The sequence below is a fragment of the Polypterus senegalus genome, chromosome 13, assembly GCF_016835505.1.
Source record: "Polypterus senegalus isolate Bchr_013 chromosome 13, ASM1683550v1, whole genome shotgun sequence".
NCBI classification, from domain to species: Eukaryota; Metazoa; Chordata; class Cladistia; order Polypteriformes; family Polypteridae; genus Polypterus; species Polypterus senegalus.
Window position 1 is genome coordinate 49,062,733 of NC_053166.1, and position 22,223 is coordinate 49,084,955.

A 22,223-nucleotide genomic window follows, 5' to 3' on the forward strand; every position below is an offset into this window, starting at 1 on the left:
TACTGTAAATATATTAAAAAAGTGAAAGAGTAAGCAGATATTAGCAGTTTTATATCACGTCTGACACTGAATTCGATATACGAATCAATAAGGCCAACATTGCATACATAATCACTGATGACTAAAAACAGCCATTGTTATCGGCTATTCAACTTTTTATAAAAAGAACTCAACTTGAGATATCAAAGTGATTAGTCAAAGTCCTTGAAAATATGTTCTTGGTTATGTAACAGTAATGACAAAGCATAGCTCATTTTCTTAACAGGGTAAACACTATGGCTACTTCTTTTTCACTTTCTTTTTACTTCAGTAAAAATTACTCCCATAAGATTTACAGAATATCAGCTGTTTCCATCTAGATTGTGCAGGGAGCAGAGTACATGTTACACAATATGCTTTTAACATATCTTAATCATAATTTAAAACAAAATCATGCCCACAGCATTCTCACATGGGATTAAAACACGCCCCTCTATAAAAGGTGTATGGTTTGGAAGAAACAACTTATACACAAGTATAAATATCGTATACATTTTAGGCAAAAAATGAAATAGATACATTCATAGAAAGTGCTGCTCTCTCACAGAGTTGTGAAGCTTCAACACTTCAATTTGCTTTACCATTCATCCATTGATTAGTTCACAATTTTTGCGGGATGCTGGAACTTATAGCAAAACCAAAACAAAAAGAGACCGCGGATAGAATGTCTAAGTCATCCACCGATTTACACCTGGTCAGTGAAGAGCTGCCTTGACATGACAGCGTATTTTTGGACTGGGCCAAGGCAACTAGAAATTAAAAAAAAAGAAGTTCTGCAAGGTGGCAATTCTTTCATTTGTGCCACCCATAATGGCCTTCAACTTAATGTCTGTAACTGTGGTTAGAACACTGCTACATTTAATTAAAACTGCATATTAAGTTTACCGAATGCATTATTATCTTTAAAAACAAAAAGAGAGTTGTGTATTTTATATGCATGTAGACTCATCAATTTTAATTTTGGGAAAATCAAGCTACTTTTCGTAATATAAAAATATCTATGTTAGTCCATCCAGCCATCTTCCTGTCCAGGGCAGGGTTGTGGACAACTGGAGCCTAGCCCTGAAAGCACTGGGTGCAAAGCAGGAACAATCCCTGGACAGGACGCCAGTCACTATGTTAGGAAACATGGAAAATAAATATGACCAACTGTCTCCAGAGCAAACAGATGAGGTTTAACCAACACTAAATAAACCCAATATGCAATAATAGGCGGACTTTATCATGCTTAACTCTATCAAACTTTATTTTGTGTAGCTCCATTCAACAGCATGTGTGATCATAAGATACTCCACAGAGCAAACTCAATTACAACATATTATCAAACTGACAAAAAATATAACTGCAGAACAAGTAGAAGTAAGAAAGGGTATTAATAGAAAGTAGGAGGAGATTAAAAAGACCTGACAAAGAATAGAGAATAATGCACTGTGGAAAGTGAAAAGTCAGTAGAAATAGTAGGGCATGATAGATGAGACTCCCTAGTGCATAAAGTCATACAGCGCATCCAAAGGGCAGCGTGAAAAAAGACCACAAGTGCACAGTTTTAAGACAAATATTTAGAGAGGGCGATGCACAGCATTTCAAGTTCAATCATCTTTGCTCTACCTTGGTCACTGCATTAGTGTATTGTAGTAATTACTCTCAGTGTTTAGTCGGATAAAGGTGGAAAGTGATTCATAGATAGATTTGTGTAACAGTATGTTCCATACCATAATACGTGTACTATTTTCAGAATAAAATAACTCCAAATTAAGGAATCTGAAATATTTTGGATTAAGATGTTCACATTTAAAGTGTATTGGGTTATATGGTTGTGCAGTAAATATAAACTACGTTTTTTTTTTTTTTTTACAAAAGTAAGTTATTCGATAAATGTCAGGTCATTCAGATGTTCAAGTTATTTCTTTCCAGTTCTGAAATATACATTCGACACGAGTAGCCATATAAACAGTATGTATGAAAGAGAGAGAGCGAGCGAGAGAGAGAGAGAGAGAGAGTGTGAGTAACAAATCTGAATGGCTCCGCTCGTCGGTATTCCTAATTACGCGCATCTCGCGTTTTGCTTTGTTCCTTCAACCACTGCAACGGCCTTAATAATAAACAATCATCAAACGGACAACCAAACAGTATTTTTACAATAGTTCGTATAAAGCACATTTAAACAGCATAAAATAGGTCTATCACACGCTGTCCCTTTTAAATCAATTTCATCACCCATCCCTCGATATCCAATGTACGGTACAGCCATGAATTATCCTCGTTCTAACAAATGTATTTTTTAATCGTTATTTTGAGCAACGGGCATCCGTACTGTGGCGAGGGCTAGGCGCGACTGGGTACAACCAAAGCAGACATTTAAGACATTTTAGTATCTCTTTATCAATCTCTGTTCACCACGATCGATTGCTGATGTGCCCGCGGCTCACTAAAGCGGCTCCCTCTTACCTGGTCGGGAGAGTGACGATGAGAATTGCCCAAAAGATCATCTTTAAACCACAGGCAGGCTTTGCAGTCATAGTCAATGTTAAAACCGAAGAAGCCATGATCACCATCTTCCTGCTATTTTCCCCCCTTCCTCTCTTGCTGTTGAACGTGCCCCTTCCTTTACTGGGTGCTTCGGCTATAACACATCTCGCTCATCGCTGCTCGCCTCAGCTTTGGGGGCTGCGGCGGAGATGTAGAATCGGCCCCGTCAAGCAGGCTGCTGCTTCTTCTGCACAGATCCTAGGAATTATTCGTGGGGAAAAAAATTACATAAAGGCAGCAGCCCAGGAAAAGCCGAAAATCCAACAGCCAGCGAATATATTGGAGCGCCTGTATCTGAATGCAGATTAAGTCGGGGGGTCAAAGAGGAAACGAAGCACGTTGCTGCAGTGCAATTCAACACATGCGTGGTTTCAACGCACGTACAGGGGCAGGAAAAATAATAAAATAAACATTGCGCGTCTTCGTCTCGGCTTAATTTAGCGCAGCTGCACACATTTCTAGTTAAACTTGTCAAACGTGCGATGGGCGGATCTGAGCAGCTATTCTTTAGTCTGAGGGAAAGGATATTGATGGAGGCAGTCTAGGTTTGATCTAAAACAAGGTGTTCATCTGCCATAAGCATGCTTAGACCGAATGGCTGAATGAATGGAGTTAAAAGGTTCTGCTTACTCATTAAGGACTGTGATTTTTTTGCTGATGTGAAGTAGTGCTGTGTTCGCATAAAGTAGTTTCCCTATTCACATTTTACATGGGTTTGCTCACAATGAAATGCATGAACATGGTGCAACACGATAAGGCAATTATCTTATTAAAAAAAACATGTTTTAAATCAGTCTCCCTTTACTGGAGAAGTGGAAACGTTGTCACACGTAAGATGGGTATTAGTCGTTTTTTCAGAAGTAAACTTGATATTTTCTTTTCATTTGTGATATATATATATATATATATATATATATATATATATATATATATATATATATATATATATATATATATATATATCTTTAAAATACTTTGATTCAGGATTAAGGTCTGACAGTACATGGAAGGTTACAGGCAACAAAAGTACCCTAAGATTGATAACAGAGACATAAGGAGAACCGATGGTGTCGTTCAGGGTGGGCATTAGAGGCATTAGCCATTGATTTTTTGCACCAAGCTCCTAGTCTTTTTTCAGGAATGTACAAGAATAATATTGTTAAACCTATTCTTTAGATTCATCCCCTGATCATATTGTGAAAAGACAAGGGACACCCTTCTTTGCTCTTTGAATTTATCACACAACTTCAAGGGTGACCCAAACCCCATCCACTCTTTGAATTAATATATATTGGATAGAGGATCAGGCAACTTCAAGTGGGTGATCCCCTACACCTCAGTCTTTGATTTTATATCCAAATAATCCAAGCAAGAACACAAAAAAATCACAGAGGAGGCTAAGGCCCCCTCACGGTTGGGAACATGTGCTGGTACAGCATGTTGCTGAACCCACCACATGACAAACCACCTCTGGATCCCAGATTAGGACCCTGATCTGTGTAAATTCAAATGACGCATCTAGGGAAAATATAACAACTTAATACATACCGTGACTAGCCTGTCAATGGATCAATGCAACTTAGCTCCCTGGGCATAGACAGCACTTGTGTTAATTATTGTACTACTAAGCTGTTGTCTACTTTATCTAACTATGTTTAAATAGTAATAGAAGCAACAATTTCTACTTTGTGGAGTTGCAGCTTATCCAATGAACTTCAGGGAACAAAGAGAGCATAATAGATAGAAAAATAGTACAGTAATTTATTGAGAGTTCATGAGCAAGACAAAGGACACACAGTGTTCCCCTTTGCGGTCTCATTTGAGTGGGTGCTAATTAGATCACAGAAGAACATTTTCACATATTCACAGACTTGTATTCTACCATATTACAATGCTTTTCCAGGTTTCATTTTATGTTTTAATTAGAATGTCACATCAAGCCCAGCCTTAATGTATATGCAAAATAAATTGGCATCTTCTTATATATTCAAAATCATGAAAAAATAGAACAAACTGACAGCAACAGTAAATACTAGAGAAAGAACTTTTTTTTGTTTGTTAATCAAGGACAGTACATCCAAAGATAGCATTTAGTAGCTCCTGAAGGCAAACAAAGGCTATTAAATCAAATCTCTTCCTCAGCTATGAAATTTTCCCAGTTAGTTAAACAGAGGAGAGCTCTTCCGGACTCTGTTGTTGAGGAGCTCCCTATATTGTGGGATGAGGGCCAAGACTGAAGCATAAAAAGAGAAAGATAAGACGTTCAAACCTGTTTGTTGGACCTGATTAAACTGTGGATTTAAAAGCTTCTAAAACTCTGGTCAATTGATTTCATCCCTTAAATGTTCATTCTTTGAGCTTTTAATTTGATATGCTACAATAAAAATGTATCCTCCAAATTCTGAAGGAAAAAAAAAAAGATGAACAGAGGAGAATTGGGAAATCATTTTATAGTTCAGCTTAAAAATCATACTAAAATCTCCACATTGGCTGCACATTTTACTGCATTGCCTTGTCTGTTGATAATGTCCCCAGTTTTAGTCCTTTCCAGTCTTAAAAATGCTAATGAATTGGATTTTGATGTACCTGTAGGGTGGAAGGTTATTCAGAATCTCATTGCCTGGCTGCTGGCTAACGGTAAATAAATGAAAAACCAAAATAATAACATTTTGTCAGAGTGCAGCCTCTGTGCAAGTCTCTTTTGATTTCCTGTGCGCTCCTTCCTCAGTATGTATGTTAGAGTCCCTGAGTCATGTGTATTAAATAAAAGAAGACCGTATTATGCACTTTCTGTGTTTCTGTTAGTTATAGGGCAGGCAAGGGGAATGAAGGGGGTCCTTCAATGTTTAATGTAACACAAAGAAAGAAAAATTGGTCAATATGTGTCTGTCTGTCCTTTAATGTAAATAAATCAGAGGACTGTTATTTCTTTATGGATATATGCCTCCTTTGTAGTTAAAATTATACTTTAGAAGCAAAGTATGCTTTAAACATATATCCAAGAAAAGTGGTAATGCATTGTCAATGAAGTCCAGTAGAACTGGAAAATAATAAAAGGATAAAAGGGCAAACCAGTACCATGTTTTTTGACTGTTGTAATATTTATATGCAGTATTGTCACCTTATTAAATATTTGAATACTATGCAGTCATCTGACAGTGGCAGAGCATTCACACCCATACTGTATATGCTTGTGATATCCAGAATAAACATGTGTCTTAGGCAATAATACTCACATAATCTTTGTTAAAAATGTATAATAGCTTTATATTAATGCATTTAAAAATGCTTGTACTAATGATGCTCCTTTGTTTACAATATCGCTAACATTATAATTTTGGTAATGGCAGCAGGATCTTTCCAATTTAAATTTTCACACCATTCAGCGTGTTTATGTAGGGATATCACCTCAATATTAATTTAAGTATAGTGCACTTATTTTAGCCATTAAGGGATTGCTTATTATGTTAACATGATAAGGATTTTAGCAGAACTGCATATGTAAACAATAATGAATTAAGAATCAAATAAAACAATAAAGTCAATCCATCTATCAATCACTCCTTTTTTAACAATCGCAGATCGTTGGTAATCCAGACTGTACAGCAGCAGCATTGCGCACATGGGAGGAAACAACCCTGGGTGGAGCAGCAGTCCATCACAGGGAGCACTCACAAATGCTGTACACCCACACTTTGTCATACAGCGAAAATCAGCTTATCACACAAGGAAGAAACTGGAGCATCCAGATAATGCCAGCGGAAAAATTGCCAGAGGAAACTATAAACAGCCATTGATTGAATTGAGAATAGAACCCAGATCCTTGCAGCTGTGAATAAGTCCCTTCAATGAAATTCTAAATATATTGTACATTCTGAGTATTCTTTTATTCAAGCCACATAGTCTGTAACAACAGACTGTTCTGAGGAAATTACAGGCTTTGGAGCATTTTATTAGGGAAGTAGTTTTTGTGATGAATATATGTTACTTAGTTTTACTGATTCTAAAATTAAAGTTCAAATAAATAAAGCTTCATATTTTCCTTGAGAAATGAATCAGGTTTGTTTTAGAAAGCCATTTCATTAAAGATATCTTTCACCTAATCCTTCTACCAAAAGAAATCGGCATTCCAAAATTAAACTCAAGAACTACTACAGTAAATCCTTAGAAAATACAATTTTATGCACATGGTGAGAAATTCAAGTTTTCATTTGCTCACAGCATAATCTCAAAGGTATTAGTTAAACTTCACTTCATTTGATTGGATTCATCAAGATCAGCACCATGGAGAGCTTCAAATGCTAAGTGACAGACTGGAAAGGAAATTATAAATCATGCACATAAAATTTTCCATTCCTGGTTTCTTCCAATCATTTTCTGTACCTGTTTCTTCCCCAGATGGCCATGTGCTGTGTTCATGCCTGTGCTGGGACCAATGAACACAGAGGACACTACAGTTACAGGGCAGGTACAGTGCAGTAAATCTGTAAAAATAAAAACCATTTACCAATTAGACTAAGAATATCTGAATTTTAGGCAGAAAAAAAAATAGAAAAGAAAAAAACTAAAAGTGTGAAACCAAATAGAAACTTTTAAAAGCAGTTTTCATAGAACATGTCTGCATATGGATGTGGATATACAGCTATGCATAAGTGGAAAGAGTAAAGCTTATTGCATTTTTAAATGTTGTAATCCTTACTGTACTTTGTAGATCCATTATAAAAAAAGATTAGGAATTTTGAAAATATTATAATTCATTAATAGCAGCATTTCATATATAATTTAAAAACTACATAATTTATTTTTTAAAGTAATACGTAAATAGCTATATATTTCTGTAAAGTAGGGTTTCTGTAGTGGTAAACTGCAAAAGGATGTAAAGGAAGTTTTTTTCCACATTTGCCCATTTTTATATACATGCATGCACAAAATACATTTTAAGGTTTTCATTTCATAATGTGCACACTGTGGGTGCATGTCCAACTTTAACCTTAGTGGAATACATGCAGCATTACTGTAAGTCATGTTAAATTGTATTTCTACTTTATTTATATTTAGATATTTCCTTTAATAAGCCAAGCAAACATTTTTGAAAAACTTTTTACAGTAATCCCTCGCTATATCGCGCTTCGACTTTCGCGGTTTCACTCTATCGCAGATTTTAAATGTAAGGATATCTAAATATATATCACGGATTTTTCGCTGGTTCGCGGATTTCTGCGGACAATGGGTCTTTTAATTTATGGTACATGCTTCCTCAGTTTGTTTGCCCAGTTGATTTAATACAAGGGATGCTGTTGGCGGATGGCTTAGAAGCTACCCAATCAGAGCATGTATTACATATTAACTAAAACTCCTTAATGATATAAGATATGCTTCCCGCGCGGTGCTTGATTGTTTGCTTTTTTATGTCTCTCTCTGCCTGACGGAGGGGGTGTGAGTAGAGGGGCTGTTTGCACAGAGGCTGTTTACCTAGAGGATAAGGACGCTCCTCTAAAAAATTCCGCTTTATCACGGTGCTTCGGCATACTTAAAACCCAAAAGCACGTATTGATTTTTTGATTGTTTGCTTTAATCTCGCTCTCTCTCTCTCTCTCTCTCTCTCTGACGTTCTCTGCGCCTGACGGAGGGGGTGTGAGCAGAGGGGCTGTTTGCACGGAGGCTGTTTGCTTAGAAGATACAGACGCTCCTCTAAAAAATGCCGCTTTATGGCGGTGCTTCGGCATACTTAAAAGCACAAAAGTACGTATTGATTTTTTGATTGTTTGCTTTTCTTAGCGAGCGCTCTCTCTCTCTGAAATTCTCTGCTCCTGATGCGCGCACTCCTTTGAAGAGAAGATAAATTTGCATTCTTTTAATTGTGAGAAAGAACTATCATTTCTATCTTGTCATGGAGCACAGTTTAAACTTTTGACTAAAGGGTGTTATTTCATGTCTAGAGGGCTCTAATAATGTTAACAATGTGGGAGAGTTTATAAGGGCTTAAAATATATAAAAATAGCCATACAAACATATGGTTTCTACTTCGTGGATTTTCATCTATTGCGGGGGGTTCTGGAACGCAACCCCCGCGATCGAGGAGGGATTACTGTATATAGGTAGATTTATCTAAAGTTTTTACTGTGAACTCCAAAACTATGGGTTAATAGGAATATATTCATTCATTTAGCATTAGTCATTATTTTACTGATTTAGAATTCACTGCTTTGTATTCATTAAGCTCAGATCTGTTTGGTCCAATGTCTCACCACAAGTATCATGTGCACTGCTGTATTTTATATATACTGTATATATACATACTAGACATTAAGCCCGTTACAATAGAACAGTAGTGTATAACCATTAGTAGGAACAATCTATATTAAATGGCAAGGGACCTTGTATGTGGCTGTAATATGTGTCACTGTATATTGTGTGCCTTTAATTTTTTCTCTCAGTATTACTGGTTTGTATTTCTGTAAAATGCCTGTAATTTTGTCTGACAGTAATACAGTGGGACCTTGATTCATGACAACTGATAAGATTCATGACACTGCAAGAGTTCGCGCTATAGCCTTACGGCCCGCTTGCTAAAAACACTTTTTTTAATGAGTTTTAAAGCACAGAGAAAAAAATGAACATTTGAAAAATCCATAATTTAATAAACAATCAAGAAAAGTAACATTGCAACAATGCACGTGCATGCCTGTGTTTGTGTGTGTCTCTTTGCCCTTTAGGACATACGACCAATGTGTCTGCCACTCCTCACAGTTAACAAATGCCTGTGCTTGACTGTGCGAAGAGTGTCTCCAAATCCGATGACATTTCCGCTACGCACCCCTCCTGCCCAGCGCGAATGTGTCAAGTATGATAGGCTTTACGAATTTATTAATAAAACTCACCTGTTATTATAAAAGCAAATAATAGCACTTGATGGAAAAAGGACATATTGTTTAGGATGTTTTAAAAAATTAGATATTGATTATTAAGGAGTATCATTCTGAAATTCACCGAACATTTAAATGAGTAACTATGTTATACTGTATTACATCGCTGATACCAGCATAGGAGAGAGGTCCCCCCACCAACAATTACAGCAGCCCAGGTAAGCAGAGAGCTGAGGAGACTTCATGCCAGCAAAGCAGTGGGTTCAGATGTAGTATCGCCACGACTGCTGAAGGCCTGTGCGTTGGACAACAAAATTAATTGAAGATTGAATCATCTGTCCACTGTTCTGGTGGTTTCCTTAGAAATGATGGAGACCTTTCTTTACATTTTTCCATAAGGATATCAAAGAAGGATGTTGTAGTTTCTGTTACCAGATCTTTCTACTTTAGTTGTTCAGATTCATTTGTCAGTTTAACATGTCTGGCAATGGTGTCCACTGCAGGCTCTGCACCATGTATTACTTTGTTTCTATTAAAACTCTGTCTTCAGAAACAGCAAACTCCTACTTACTACAAAAATGTTCTTGAAACGTCTACTTATATTAGAATGTTTTGGAAAGTTCCACCTATGAACATGTTCTGGGAACTCCACCTTATTACTAAAATGTTCTCCATTTCTTTTTTATTGTTAACTAATCACTTAGCCATTTAAGAACTCTACACAGATGTTTGTACATAATAACAATACAAATAAAATGCTCAGAATGAAGGAACCTCTAAATGCTTCATAATCAGGCCAAAATTTCACGGGTAATCAAACAAACCCTAATGGACAAAAGAAACCTTTGTGGGGAAATGATTCTATAAACATAAACTTTTTACATGGGTTTGTAGAGCACCCTAGTGTGCCTATGATCACTACAGAGTGCTCTGTATCAACCAGGGTCACTTCTTACCTTGCCCTGGATTCTGCTGGAAAAGTTGTTAGCTGTTTGTGATTTTTTTATTGCAATGTCATATTGAGAAAATAGATGTGTTTAAATTCTTCTTTTGACCTATGAGGTTTACAATAAAATAATAAGATTACATAAAATTTTAAAATACTAATATTAGTAATTTAATAATGTAATTATATTGCACAGAACCAACCTAACATTTTATTTCATGCATTATTTTAATGCTAGACAGATTTCATCAGAGTGGAAAAGAGAGGAGGGAGACTGGGCATCTATGTGAAACAGCAATGCTAAAATTGGGAGTTCAATACAATTAGAATTAAAACGTGTAATTCAGACATTGAAATATGAACAGAATTCATCCACAATACTGCCTAGAGAGATCAGTTACATCATCTTTGTTAATGTTTATTAAGTCAGTAACACGATTCCCTCTGTTATAAACAGTCTAATGATGAAACATTTTGACCCTAGAATGCTGGTGAGTTCAACCACGGGAACTTCAGATGTAACAAATTTCTGTCAGCATGTTCCTGTTATGATGCAGAGATTTCTTCTTTTCTAAATCCATAAAGAGAGCAAGCCAGGAACCACACTGGTGCACGCAGCAGAGGCGTACGTGACTTAGCCAAGAAACAAATTTCGTCTGCTGGCCTCGGGGGGAGCAGGCCCTCAGAATGGGAAACTGGCCACAAAAATATACGTTCCATAGTACTTTAGTAAATGCCCTGACAGGAAGAAGGTACCTGTAAACCTCTGGCTATATAATAGTGCAGATGAAGAATCTTTATAAAAATAAGATGTGTATTTTCTATAATGTTCTGAAACTCCAAAATGCTTAACAGAGTGCAAAAAACACAAGTAAATTTGCCTCAAAGGACAATCCAATAGCAAACAAAGTCCCCCCCCACCCCCCAAAAAAAAAGAAAAAATATTATCATTAACGGACATGAGTTGAATTTGACCAGGGGGTCTTCTCAGCCTTTATATGTAAGGGTGGTCCACATGGAAACAGACAGGTGGCCAAATCTCTTGGGTAAATGTGACAATACATTGAAACTAAACTGCATACTAATGACATATTTACAATATAATAAAACACTAAGATCTGTCTGGCCATCGGATCTTACTTTTATTCTATGTTAATTAGTGTTCCCTAATTTTAACTCTAATTTATTTTGTCTTTTTTTCTCTTTCTTCATCATGTAAAGCACTTTGAGCTACATTGTTTGTATGAAAATGTGCTATATAAATAAATGTTGTTGTTGTTGTTGTGTCTTGACCCATAAAGTAATATGATTAATCAGTTTGGCTTTGGTGACACAATGGAAAGAATAAGTGCAAGTGTTAGACTCACAAGGAGGAGAAACAGAATAGAAGGCACAATGAGTGAGTTGTCTTCAAAGGCGTGAAGTATGAACATGGACAGAAAGCAAGAAAGGTTACCCAAAAATAATGACAGAGTCTGAGAAGTAGGCTTTATGGGAACATGCTTGAGTAAGGCTGAATGAAGACTCCCACAGGCCATTGGGCAATTTAACTTTTTAACAAAAAGCTGATCATACTTCAGCATGCAGACACTGTATCATTTAATGCAGCACGGTATTTCTCACTCTTGAGTTTGATGTGAGACTTGATCACTTCATTGTCCCAGCAGTCATTTTGACTCACAGATGCTCAACCGTTTAATTGAGCAAGGTGGGAGTATTGGTGAAAACGACTTGTCATTGTGGGCCACTGTGCACTGAGAATGCACTGATGGTCGTTTTGCCCCTGAGCTTGAAAGAGGGAGCTACGGTTGAGCGGTTACTGAGAAAAATACTGAAGGATCATGTAGGAAAAGAGATATCAAATATTTTAAAATTATTCTATTACCTATCTTTGACAGGTATTATGGCTAGTTATAAATAAAACATAAATGGACATAATAAACATATGAAATATCCCCCAGGCCACGAGAGGGCAGCCACCCTGGTCTGCATCGGGGCCACGGGATCAGAGCTTAGAAGTTCAACCCTGTTGGGGCACATGGCCACTGCCAGGAGTTGCCCAGAGGATTACAGAGCCTTGGACTGCAGCACTTCCTCCACACCAGAAAGTGCTACCAGAAGATCATCACGGAGCACCTAGAGCACATCTGGGGCATTATAAAAGGGGCCACCTCACTCGATTAGATGAGCTGGAGTCGGGAGGAAGAGGTGTGAGGAGAGGAGTAGAGGCGGCAGAAGTACTGAGAGAGAGAGTAAAGGAAAGAAGGGACTGTGAGTAGTTTAGCTGATTTGTATATTGTGTGGTGCTGTAAACCAAAAGAAAGATTAAACATATGTGTTTTGTGGACATCTATAGTCTTGTCTGCCTGTGTTAAAGGACTGAAACTCCACACTATCTATCTATCTATCTATCTATCTATCTATCTATCTATCTATCTATCTATCTATCTATCTATCTATCTATCTATCTATCTAGCTATCTATCTATTGTCACACACATGCTCATGGGAGGCAGCTAAAGGGCTTGAGTAAGGACAGTTCCGAATCAGACCTGGATGTGGCAGAGTGCACTGACTCTTTATCTCCCTTTCCTGCAGACCATTCACGGGAGATTCCACCTGGTCCTCTTGATGTCACTTACAGGACCGAGCCTATGGCAGGAGTCCTTGCCAGCTCCGGCCCCTGTGATGTCACGTCTGGGCTCGAACCTATGGCTGAAGACCGTCATGAGCCCAACCCCTTTGATGTCACTTCCTGTCTTCCCCTTTAAAAGCATCCACCTTTTCCCTATTCCCTCAGTTCCGTTTTGGACTCGGTTTTGTGCACATCAGTGCTGTTATACATTTTGCACCTTTGCAGCCAGGATACCAATATACGGGTGGCTGCCCCAAACCTTTTTATGACTCTTATGTCTGATTTTTGCGACACTATCTGTACATAAACGTCAGCCCGATAAAATACAGCACAAGAAATTTTACAGCTGAAAGACCTTAGTAAAGAATACCAAACATTTTCAGACCATGTGACCACAACAGTTTCTACAACCGAGCAGAGAAGAGTGTCTAGGCAGCTTGTATCTTAGACAGAAATGACCAATAGAGTACCTGAGGCAAAAGTGTTTTGACTGCAGCTGTAAACAAGCAAATCATGTCAGAGTCTTTGTTAAATTCTCCTCATTTCTAAGAGTTTCTTCCATGCCCAATGTCAAAAATGTTTTTTTCAGGAGAAGTGAAAACATGTGTTGTTCTTGAATATAAAGTTATGTTTATTGATAGAATGCAATATTGATTTTTTTTCAAATAGCGATAAGATAGACAGGTAAATAGACATATTCATTTACATGTACACCTAGTGTGGGAGCACAGGACACCTTATAGTGTATACAATACTATTAACCCTGGTAGTTTGAAGTAAATGATGTAGCTTGGGAAATTAATTGTTTCCTTTTTCCTCCTAGATTCTTGTGGGCTTTGTTTTGCCTAACATTATATTCTTGCCAACACCAATAATCCAACTTAAAGTTGTCTGCTGTCTTATATCAGAAACCTGTTAATTGCAGTGCTGATTTGTTTTCAAATATATTCTTACTTACATTTAATATGTTGTTTACAATTTCTATCCTTATTTCTGTCATGTAATTGTGTCATTTTTTGTTTGTTTTCATCTCTTTGAGATATATTATTTTGTGATTTTTGTTATGGGTGACATTATGTTGTGTACAATAGTAAGATCCACCACCCTTCATATATTCTTAAAACGTGTGGTATATCATACCATATATTACATCTTTGCATCACTTCCATAAATGATGATGACACGCTCTGTGATTTGTCTGAACTTTAGCTACAACATAAGGAAAAATCTAATTAAATATAAGCAATTCTGTATCATAAATGTCAAAATAAAATAAAAGTTTTGTATTATAACAATGACATATTCATTTGTTTACGTCTTGTTTTAAGTATTTGAGTGTTAACATGTTTTGATCTTTGCCTGTTTTTCCTGACAATATTTCCAAATTATTCCTTCAAAATAACAATTATTTACTGCCTCTCTATTCAATTAGGAGAATGTTTAGTCAAGTTCAACATCTACATTAGCATGTTATAGCAGTAAGTGGTTCTTAAGCCTCATATAGAAATGATATTAGGTGCACTTCCCCAATGACATAAACGACTCGGGGAACTCCTGGGGGTTATCTAGATAGCAACACCCCTAGTGGCCTGAGGTAACTCTAGTCCTAAAAGTCCCACTTAAAGCATCAACCACAGATTCATTATCCAGGTTATCAGGGAGCCATGTATAAGCTAAAAAGCCTCTCTGCTGCCAGCTCTCTACTGACTCAGTACTTGTATGCAAAGTGTAATTAAGCCATGGGCCCTTGTTATTACAATGGGTCATAGCAGCCCAAATGATGCAGGTCTTGTGTTACTAAGAATATAATTATTGCTTGTACATTTATCTCCAGGGCATCTTATGGCACAAATCCCCAATTGCACTACCTCAATGACCTTGCAGTTTCAGTCCCTACCTGTCTCTCCTGAAAACGTTACAAATGTCATTGACATTTTTGCTTTTTTGTGTTGTGTGATCATCAAGTTTTATAAGAAAAAGTTTTTAATTTTGGACTCAATTCAAAATACATTATAATATATTTTACAATAAAGGTAACATAGTGTATAGTGATGAGTGCAGCTGCCTAAAAGCTCCTATAGACTGGCTTACCTCAACAGAAGTTTCTCTCTCCTGTCCACATGGGATTTTTCTGGGTATTCCACTATTCCTGCACATTTCAAAGACATGAATTTAACATTCATTATCCATCCATCCATCTAAATCTAAATTGTCAAAGTGTAACTGAATGTGGGTGTGTGTGAGGCTATGCTTTGAAAAGGAATGTTGCAATTTCCAGGGTTCATTCTCCTCCTCTTCAGGATATGCTTCAGATCTCTATAACCTGGATTATAGGAAATGAAAGAAGAGACAAACAATCAGCACATTTAATCAAATACACCAAAACCTTAAATTTAAATAAATTTAAATATGAAAGAGCCTCTCCCTTTCTTTCATTCATCAAAAGGCATGTTTTTAATTCAAATTGTGATCCTATGTGAACAGACTTCCTGTTTTTGGACTGCTTTCATTATCCAGAGATATTTATTTGGCAGTACTTCCGCAAAAAGTGCATGTGTTATATCTGTTGTGAGCATACAAGTGGATGACTTGACATATGGATTATGTGACATAAGTAATGAGAGATTTTTTTCATGAAGGTTTTTTATATTTGTTTCCTGATGTCCAGCATTGGCCACTACAGGCCTTCATTCTATGAGAAACATTGTTAGCTTTATCCTCCAAGCAAAAATGAGACCCCCTCCATTGCACTAACAATCATCCAGGCAACAAGGCAATAAGGAATGGTTCTTGAAGATGCTAAAAAGGGCAGGATTGGGTTGTTTATATACCAAAAATCACTTCTGAAAGTTAAAACTTAATACTATACAGTTAAGTTGGAAGATGTACAAAGTGCAATGAGAAGATAACTTAAATATCACTTTCCATAAACAAAAGGATTCTATACTCCATAAAGCTTCATATAAGTCTTTGTCTCCGGAAAACACTGTAGGTCACTTTGAAGATAAGCATTTTGAAGTAAAAATAAAAATTATTAAGCAGGCAATAGATATAACAAAGGATTGAAATGTTGAAGCTTTGGTTAAGTAGTACCTTAAAGGCGGAAAAAAAGTGTCATTTTCTGCTTTGGACTTCAATCTGTGACCCAGCACAATCTGATTACAGCTTTAGATTCTGCTGATATTTTTTAGCCATGACATTAAATATTTGAAGGATCCAATCCATACTTTGCACTACTTGTATCATTCTTTATAATGATTATGCACCTTTAAAAGAGGGCCATCCTGAGCTGCCCTGTGAATAGCTGCTTAAGATGGCATTCACTTGTTAAATGGGAAAAGCCGTAACAGTTGAGTCAGGCTTAGAGAAAAGCTGTAGAGATATTTGCCATAAATCTTTTTCCATGTTATATGGAGCAAGGGTATAATCCAGGCAATTGAGCATCTGTCTATTGTCAGTTTTTATGTTCAATATTCACATTATATGTTTTTTCTAGTAAACATGCCTGGTGAGGATGCATTCACATTCATACTTTATGTCCATTTTTGGGGGGTGTTGACTTGTCTAAATCTATCACAGGACAAAACATATCCATTGCAAACAGGATAGATAATTCATTCTCATTTAAGACATTCCTACACCATTGGTTTTACCAGAAATTATATTAGATAATCAAAGTTTAAAAATCTGTCCATTAAAGTTTATTGTTAACTTATAAACATTAGACATTCAAGAAAGAGTGGCTCTTATGCCAAATACATATCTGTGTTCTTTGCCACCACTGTACTTCACAATTTCTGTTTTATTATGCAAAATGTTTCCTAAAACACCCCGCGGTGGATAATTATTATGTGCTTTTTAAAACTGAAACATTAGTCGCTACTTTTTCAAAATATCCTTCGCATAGGTGATCAAGACTACAGTAAACATATATTTTCGATTTCTACATTTTTCACATCTTTACTTCTTAAATTATGGTTTAAAGAGATGCAGACAGATTGTGAGATATGTGCCTGTGGGGAATTTAGAATGAGGTCATTCTCACAGTGTCTAGGATGAGTCATTTAAGTTGAGAGCAACTTGTTGAGCGAAAATTAATTTTTCTTTTAAAAATCTTGAGTAGACAATCCATATGGAGAATGGCTGTCTTAAGTATCTAGACCCTGAATTGTAATATCATGGCATGCACAGTTAAGAAACCACCAGGATGTGATCATTTAGCTTTAATATCAAATACATCTGCAATTCTCTCTCTTGTTCTCTATATATACAGTATGCATACATTGATATGTGCAATGAGTGATCAATGTTTTGAGCCCAGGCTATTAAGAGAAATTTCAATAAAACAACACAAGTTTTGTTTTCAACAAAATACACATGAATTGTTATGCACTTGCCACATATAAAATAATTCATGAAGCATTTTTATTATTCAGGTGAACGATATGTTTTGTCTTGCTTGTGCAACTGCACATTTATAGCTGACTTGACATCTTTATCATTGGAATAGCGAAGGTAGCCCTTCAGATTAAGGAACAAGTGGGAGTCGCATCTTTTCAAATTTACAGTTTTTGTGAGTGGGTATATTGTTGTGAAGCAGAAGGAGGGTGGTTGATGGCTTTCTTTGCAGCTTTTCAGTGCTTAACTTCTGCAAGAACCACAAGGAAATTGCTATAATCTTGAACAGGTACATATGTGTGCTTTTTGTAGCATGCACTGGGTTGAATTTTGAATTTCGTTATCCTGCAGAATAAACATGCTATTAGTGCTAAAGGTGTTGTTTGGACTTTGGATCAAGATTATACATTTAAGTTAAATCCTTGGCATGAGCCTCTTCTTAAATTCTTTTCAGTCAAAAATCATTAACAGAAAAAAAGAGAGGAAAGATGTGAAAAAAATTGGGAGCCAGGATCTCTGTTTAATGGTGAAAAAACATTTTCTATAAATAGCAAAAGATTCATTACTCTTTTTTTTACTCTTTGTTTATTTCACAGTGGTGTAGTCAAAAGAATTTTTAGGAAAAATGATGGACTAGGTGGACCTTGTGACCCTTATAGAACAGTTGGCCAAAAAAGTCAAATAACTACAGGTACCGGTTGACAATCAACAAACCAACTTTGCACAAGTGGATGTGGCGATAGAACAATAGTTTACCTTAGGCCTTTAAAAGGTACTTATGCCACTAAGAGTGATGACTTAGAAGCCTACCTGCTAATCTCTGAAAGGACAGCAGCACAGCATAGATAGTCAAAAGTGGACTGAGCACATATCATTTGCCTGTATCTTATGAGTGATGCACATCATGCTTATTATGACTAAGGTGCTTCTGCAAACTACTATGAGATTGTAAGGAAATAAATCTTTACTTGCTACGGTGTTACATAAGGCATCGGAGCCTGAAAATATTGCAAGTGGCAGTTTGATGGAAGCTGTCACATATGGACACAAGCTTTTGATCTCTGGGGTAAGCTGTCTCAATGGGTTATGTAAATTGACACTTTCAATTTTCTAATTAATAATCTTTCCAAGTATTTCACCACATTAATACAATGCCAGCCTTTGAAAAATATGGAAGATCTCATTAGCCAGGTTTCTATCCAAGGAGTTTTTGAGAAAAAATATTTAGCGCTTCAAATTTTAGCTGATGGAAATGCTAATTATCAATAAAATGTTGTACATGTCGATATAATATTTTTCCGTTTATCTTTAGCACATAAATTCCATATCGATACTTCAGATGTCGCAAAAACTACATTGGAAACATTTTTTGTCGGAAAAAAGGGCTTTAACGCAAATAAATGTGTCACATGATACATTTTCATCACGTGCAATCAAAACGAGAATAGCGGAGCGGTTCGCATGGTCTGATGAAGAGCCTCGTTATTTCTCGTGATGAGCCAATGCAGTAGCGGATAGGCTGGGTCTCCTGCTACTAAAAGGGGTACCTGAACTCCCTCCACATCAACTGTAGCCTGGGGGTGTCTCTCAGGATGTCTAAATAATACAAAAACCTCAAAGGTAGTTTACTGTGCCAGTCAAAATATTTAATAAAATATTTCATTATCTAAACATTTTTTTTCTTATTATTAAATGGCAGATGTTTTAGCATATATGAGAAATTCTCTCATTAATATTAACTTTAGTTTTTTTTTTATTAAACATCGTTATTTTGTATTAATTCAAATTTCAGTTTTAATTAAAAACCTTAAGGGAAGCAGGTTGCAGTACTAATTCAGTTGTTATCGCACAGAGAAGGGATGTTGAAAGGTAGGCTCACCTGTACAGACCTGATGCTGCAAACACAGCTGCATCATGGGCACTTCCAGGAGTGCCAACGCAAATGTCTCGTATCATGGACCTGTCATCAACAAGGGCCTGGAGAACAATAGATGGCCACCCTTTGCGATTAATGTAATCGCGGTAGCCTTCCGTCGGGGGAAGAATAGGCACATGCGTGCCATCCAGCGCACCGTAAATCTGTGGCACAAGATGCACCAAGGAATTGCGGTATGCAATTTCATTGGCCTCCGCTACAGTCGGAAGTCTGATATAACGGCGCATTAATTTTTCTTTAATTGCGGTGCACACAGCATATACACATCGATGGACGGTAGTTTTACCAACCACGAAAGTTTCTCCAACTACTCTATACTCGGCGCAGGTTGCCAGCTTGTAAAGTGCGATGGCAATCCGCTTTTGGGTTGGAACCGGTGGTCGATGGCAACCTGTGATTGGCGCAACATCAGGACTGATGAATCCACACAACATCTCAAACGTTGGCCGTGTCATTCTAAAATGTTGCAGCCAGAGATTTTCTGTAAAGTGTCTCTCCACCACCTTCTCCCAGAAGGTCTTATTTCGTCGTCTCTCCCATACCTGTGGGTTTCGTTGCACTGGGGTAATTTCTTCGAGGTCTAGGGCTATCAGACAAGCAACTGCTTCATTCTGCTGTCGTCTTCGGATATTATGTACAATTCCAATTATTTGTGAAACTGAAATAACAGTAAGCTGGCAAATTTCAAAAAACTGTCTAAATAATCTCTCCATTTTTTTGTTTCTTTGTTTAGTGGAGGGGGTGTAACGTGGAAAACAAAAGGTAGATAATTTGCGACATACACAAAATTATGTTTGGAAACGGCTCACGGGCAGATTTTTTTTCGCGATACAACAAAACTTATGCAACAGTTCGTTTTGGGGAGGATGACGTCATCATGCACACCATTTTATCGATAAAAAGCCAGTTGGATGGAAACAGGCTGGAGACAGTAAATTTCGCACATTTTTTTATGTATATTCTGTTTGTCGATAACAAAATGTCGCAAAAAACTGGATGGAAACTTGGCTATTGGCATCACTGAAAAACCATGTACCGCCATGGAAGAATACAACTCAAAAGAGAAAAAGAAACCCAAGCCATCGAGACAGTGCTTTTTCAAACAGACCTGAAATGAAGCTCACCCATCTACGTGTCCCAAGGAGAAGCCTCATCCAGTTGTACACTGCTATCAGTGCTGCGATCCCAAGCATATTATTGCCAACTGCCCGCAGTTAGAAAAACCCATAGAACATGGATGGGCCAATGGCAAATGATATTTGGGTATTGTAATGTCACATTTTGTTATATAATTAATTCTTTCCATCATCAAGCAACACTCAATACTCCAGAATGACAGGCAAAACAGGACTGGAGGAATTTTTGCAAACTTATTAAAAATAAAAAACAGAATTATTACATTAACACAGATATTTAGACCCTTTGTTATGTCACTTGAAATCTGGCTAATTTGCATCCCATTCTATTGATCATGGTAGAGAAGTTTCTACACCTAGTTTGGAGACCACCTGTGGCCAGTTAAATTGATTAGACATGATTAGGAAAGGCATACACCTGTTTATAGAAGGCCCGAGGGTTGACAATTGTCAAAGGAAAAACCAGGCTATGAGGTTGAAGTCATTTCATGCAGAGCAGACCTTAGTGACAGTATTGTGTCAAGGTACAAAGGTTATTATAGTTTTCCCTTTTTATATTAGTTTTTATTTATTTTATTTCCTGAAAAGAGAGTGAAAAAATCTTCTAGCATTGTTATACCATGGAAGACCCAAAGAGTGTCTGATTTAAAGAGAACATGCCGCAGAGCTGAGCGTCAATGGAGGAAGACTAAACTTACTATCCACCATGAAATATTAAAAGTCAAAATAATAGAATACAATAACACTGTCCGTCTTGAGAGGCGCTGCTATTTCTCTAAGATTATAAATAACAATGCTAGTAATCCCAGAGTCTTATTTTCTACAATTGATCGCCTACTAAACCCAGGTAACTCAAAGGAATGCCTCCTAAGTACTTCCAGTAAAACCGGTGAGGCTATCGCTGTATTTTTCAATCAAAAAATTAATGATAGTAGAAATAACATAGTATATCCCTCCAACACTAAGGATCCTCCTAAACCCCAGCATCCTGTTATAAACAAATTAAACTCTTTCACTAGGATAGATTTACCTGATTTACAAAAAATAATCTCTCAATTAAAATCCTCCACCTGCGTCCTTGATCCAATACCAACAAGGTTTTTCAAAGAAGTATCAGGCGTGCTAATTGATAATGTTCTGGACATAGTAAATTCGTCATTAAATACAGGGGTCTTCCCAGACTGTCTTAAGACTGCTGTAGTTAAACCCCTTCTTAAGAAACATAACCTTGACCCCTCAGCTCTTGAAAATTTTAGACCCATCTCTAACCTGCCTTTCTTAAGTAAAGTTCTAGAGAAGGCAGTCATTATGCAGTTAAATGACCACCTCAATAAACATGCTATTCTTGATAAATTTCAGTCGGGTTTTAGAACAAATCACAGCACAGTAACTGCACTCATTAAAGTAGTAAATGATTTGCGACTGAATGCAAACAGAGGCCATTTATCTGTTCTCATCCTCTTAGATCTGAGTGCTGCATTTGACACCATTGATCACAACATTCTTAGAAATTGCTTTAGTCAATGGGTGGGCCTCTCTGGCACGGTCTTAAATTGGTGTGAATCCTACCTGACTCGAAGACACATGATATCCAATATGGTGTTCCACAAGGCTCTATCCTGGGTCCGCTGTTATTCTCAATCTACATGTTTCCGTTAGGTCAGATTATCTCAGGGCACAACGTAGATGACACACAGCTGTACTTATCAATAGCACCTGATGACCCCGATTCAATTGAT

The 22,223-nt window shown here is 37.0% G+C and overlaps 1 protein-coding gene across 2 annotated transcripts in view; it reads right to left on the minus strand.

Annotated features, from left to right (window-relative positions):
* The window catches only part of gabrg2 (gamma-aminobutyric acid type A receptor subunit gamma2), a 167,148-nt gene extending 163,992 nt beyond the window's left edge, over positions 1-3,156 (minus strand). Inside the window, exon 1 of one of the 2 annotated variants that reach the window (XM_039774767.1) lies at positions 2,488-3,156. In XM_039774767.1, coding sequence (XP_039630701.1) covers positions 2,488-2,594 — 107 coding nt within the window. In that variant the 5' untranslated portion in view covers positions 2,595-3,156. The remainder of the gene's footprint in view (positions 1-2,487) is intronic. The other variant, XM_039774766.1, reaches the window with a different exon arrangement.
* Positions 3,157-22,223: the final 19,067 nt, after the last annotated feature.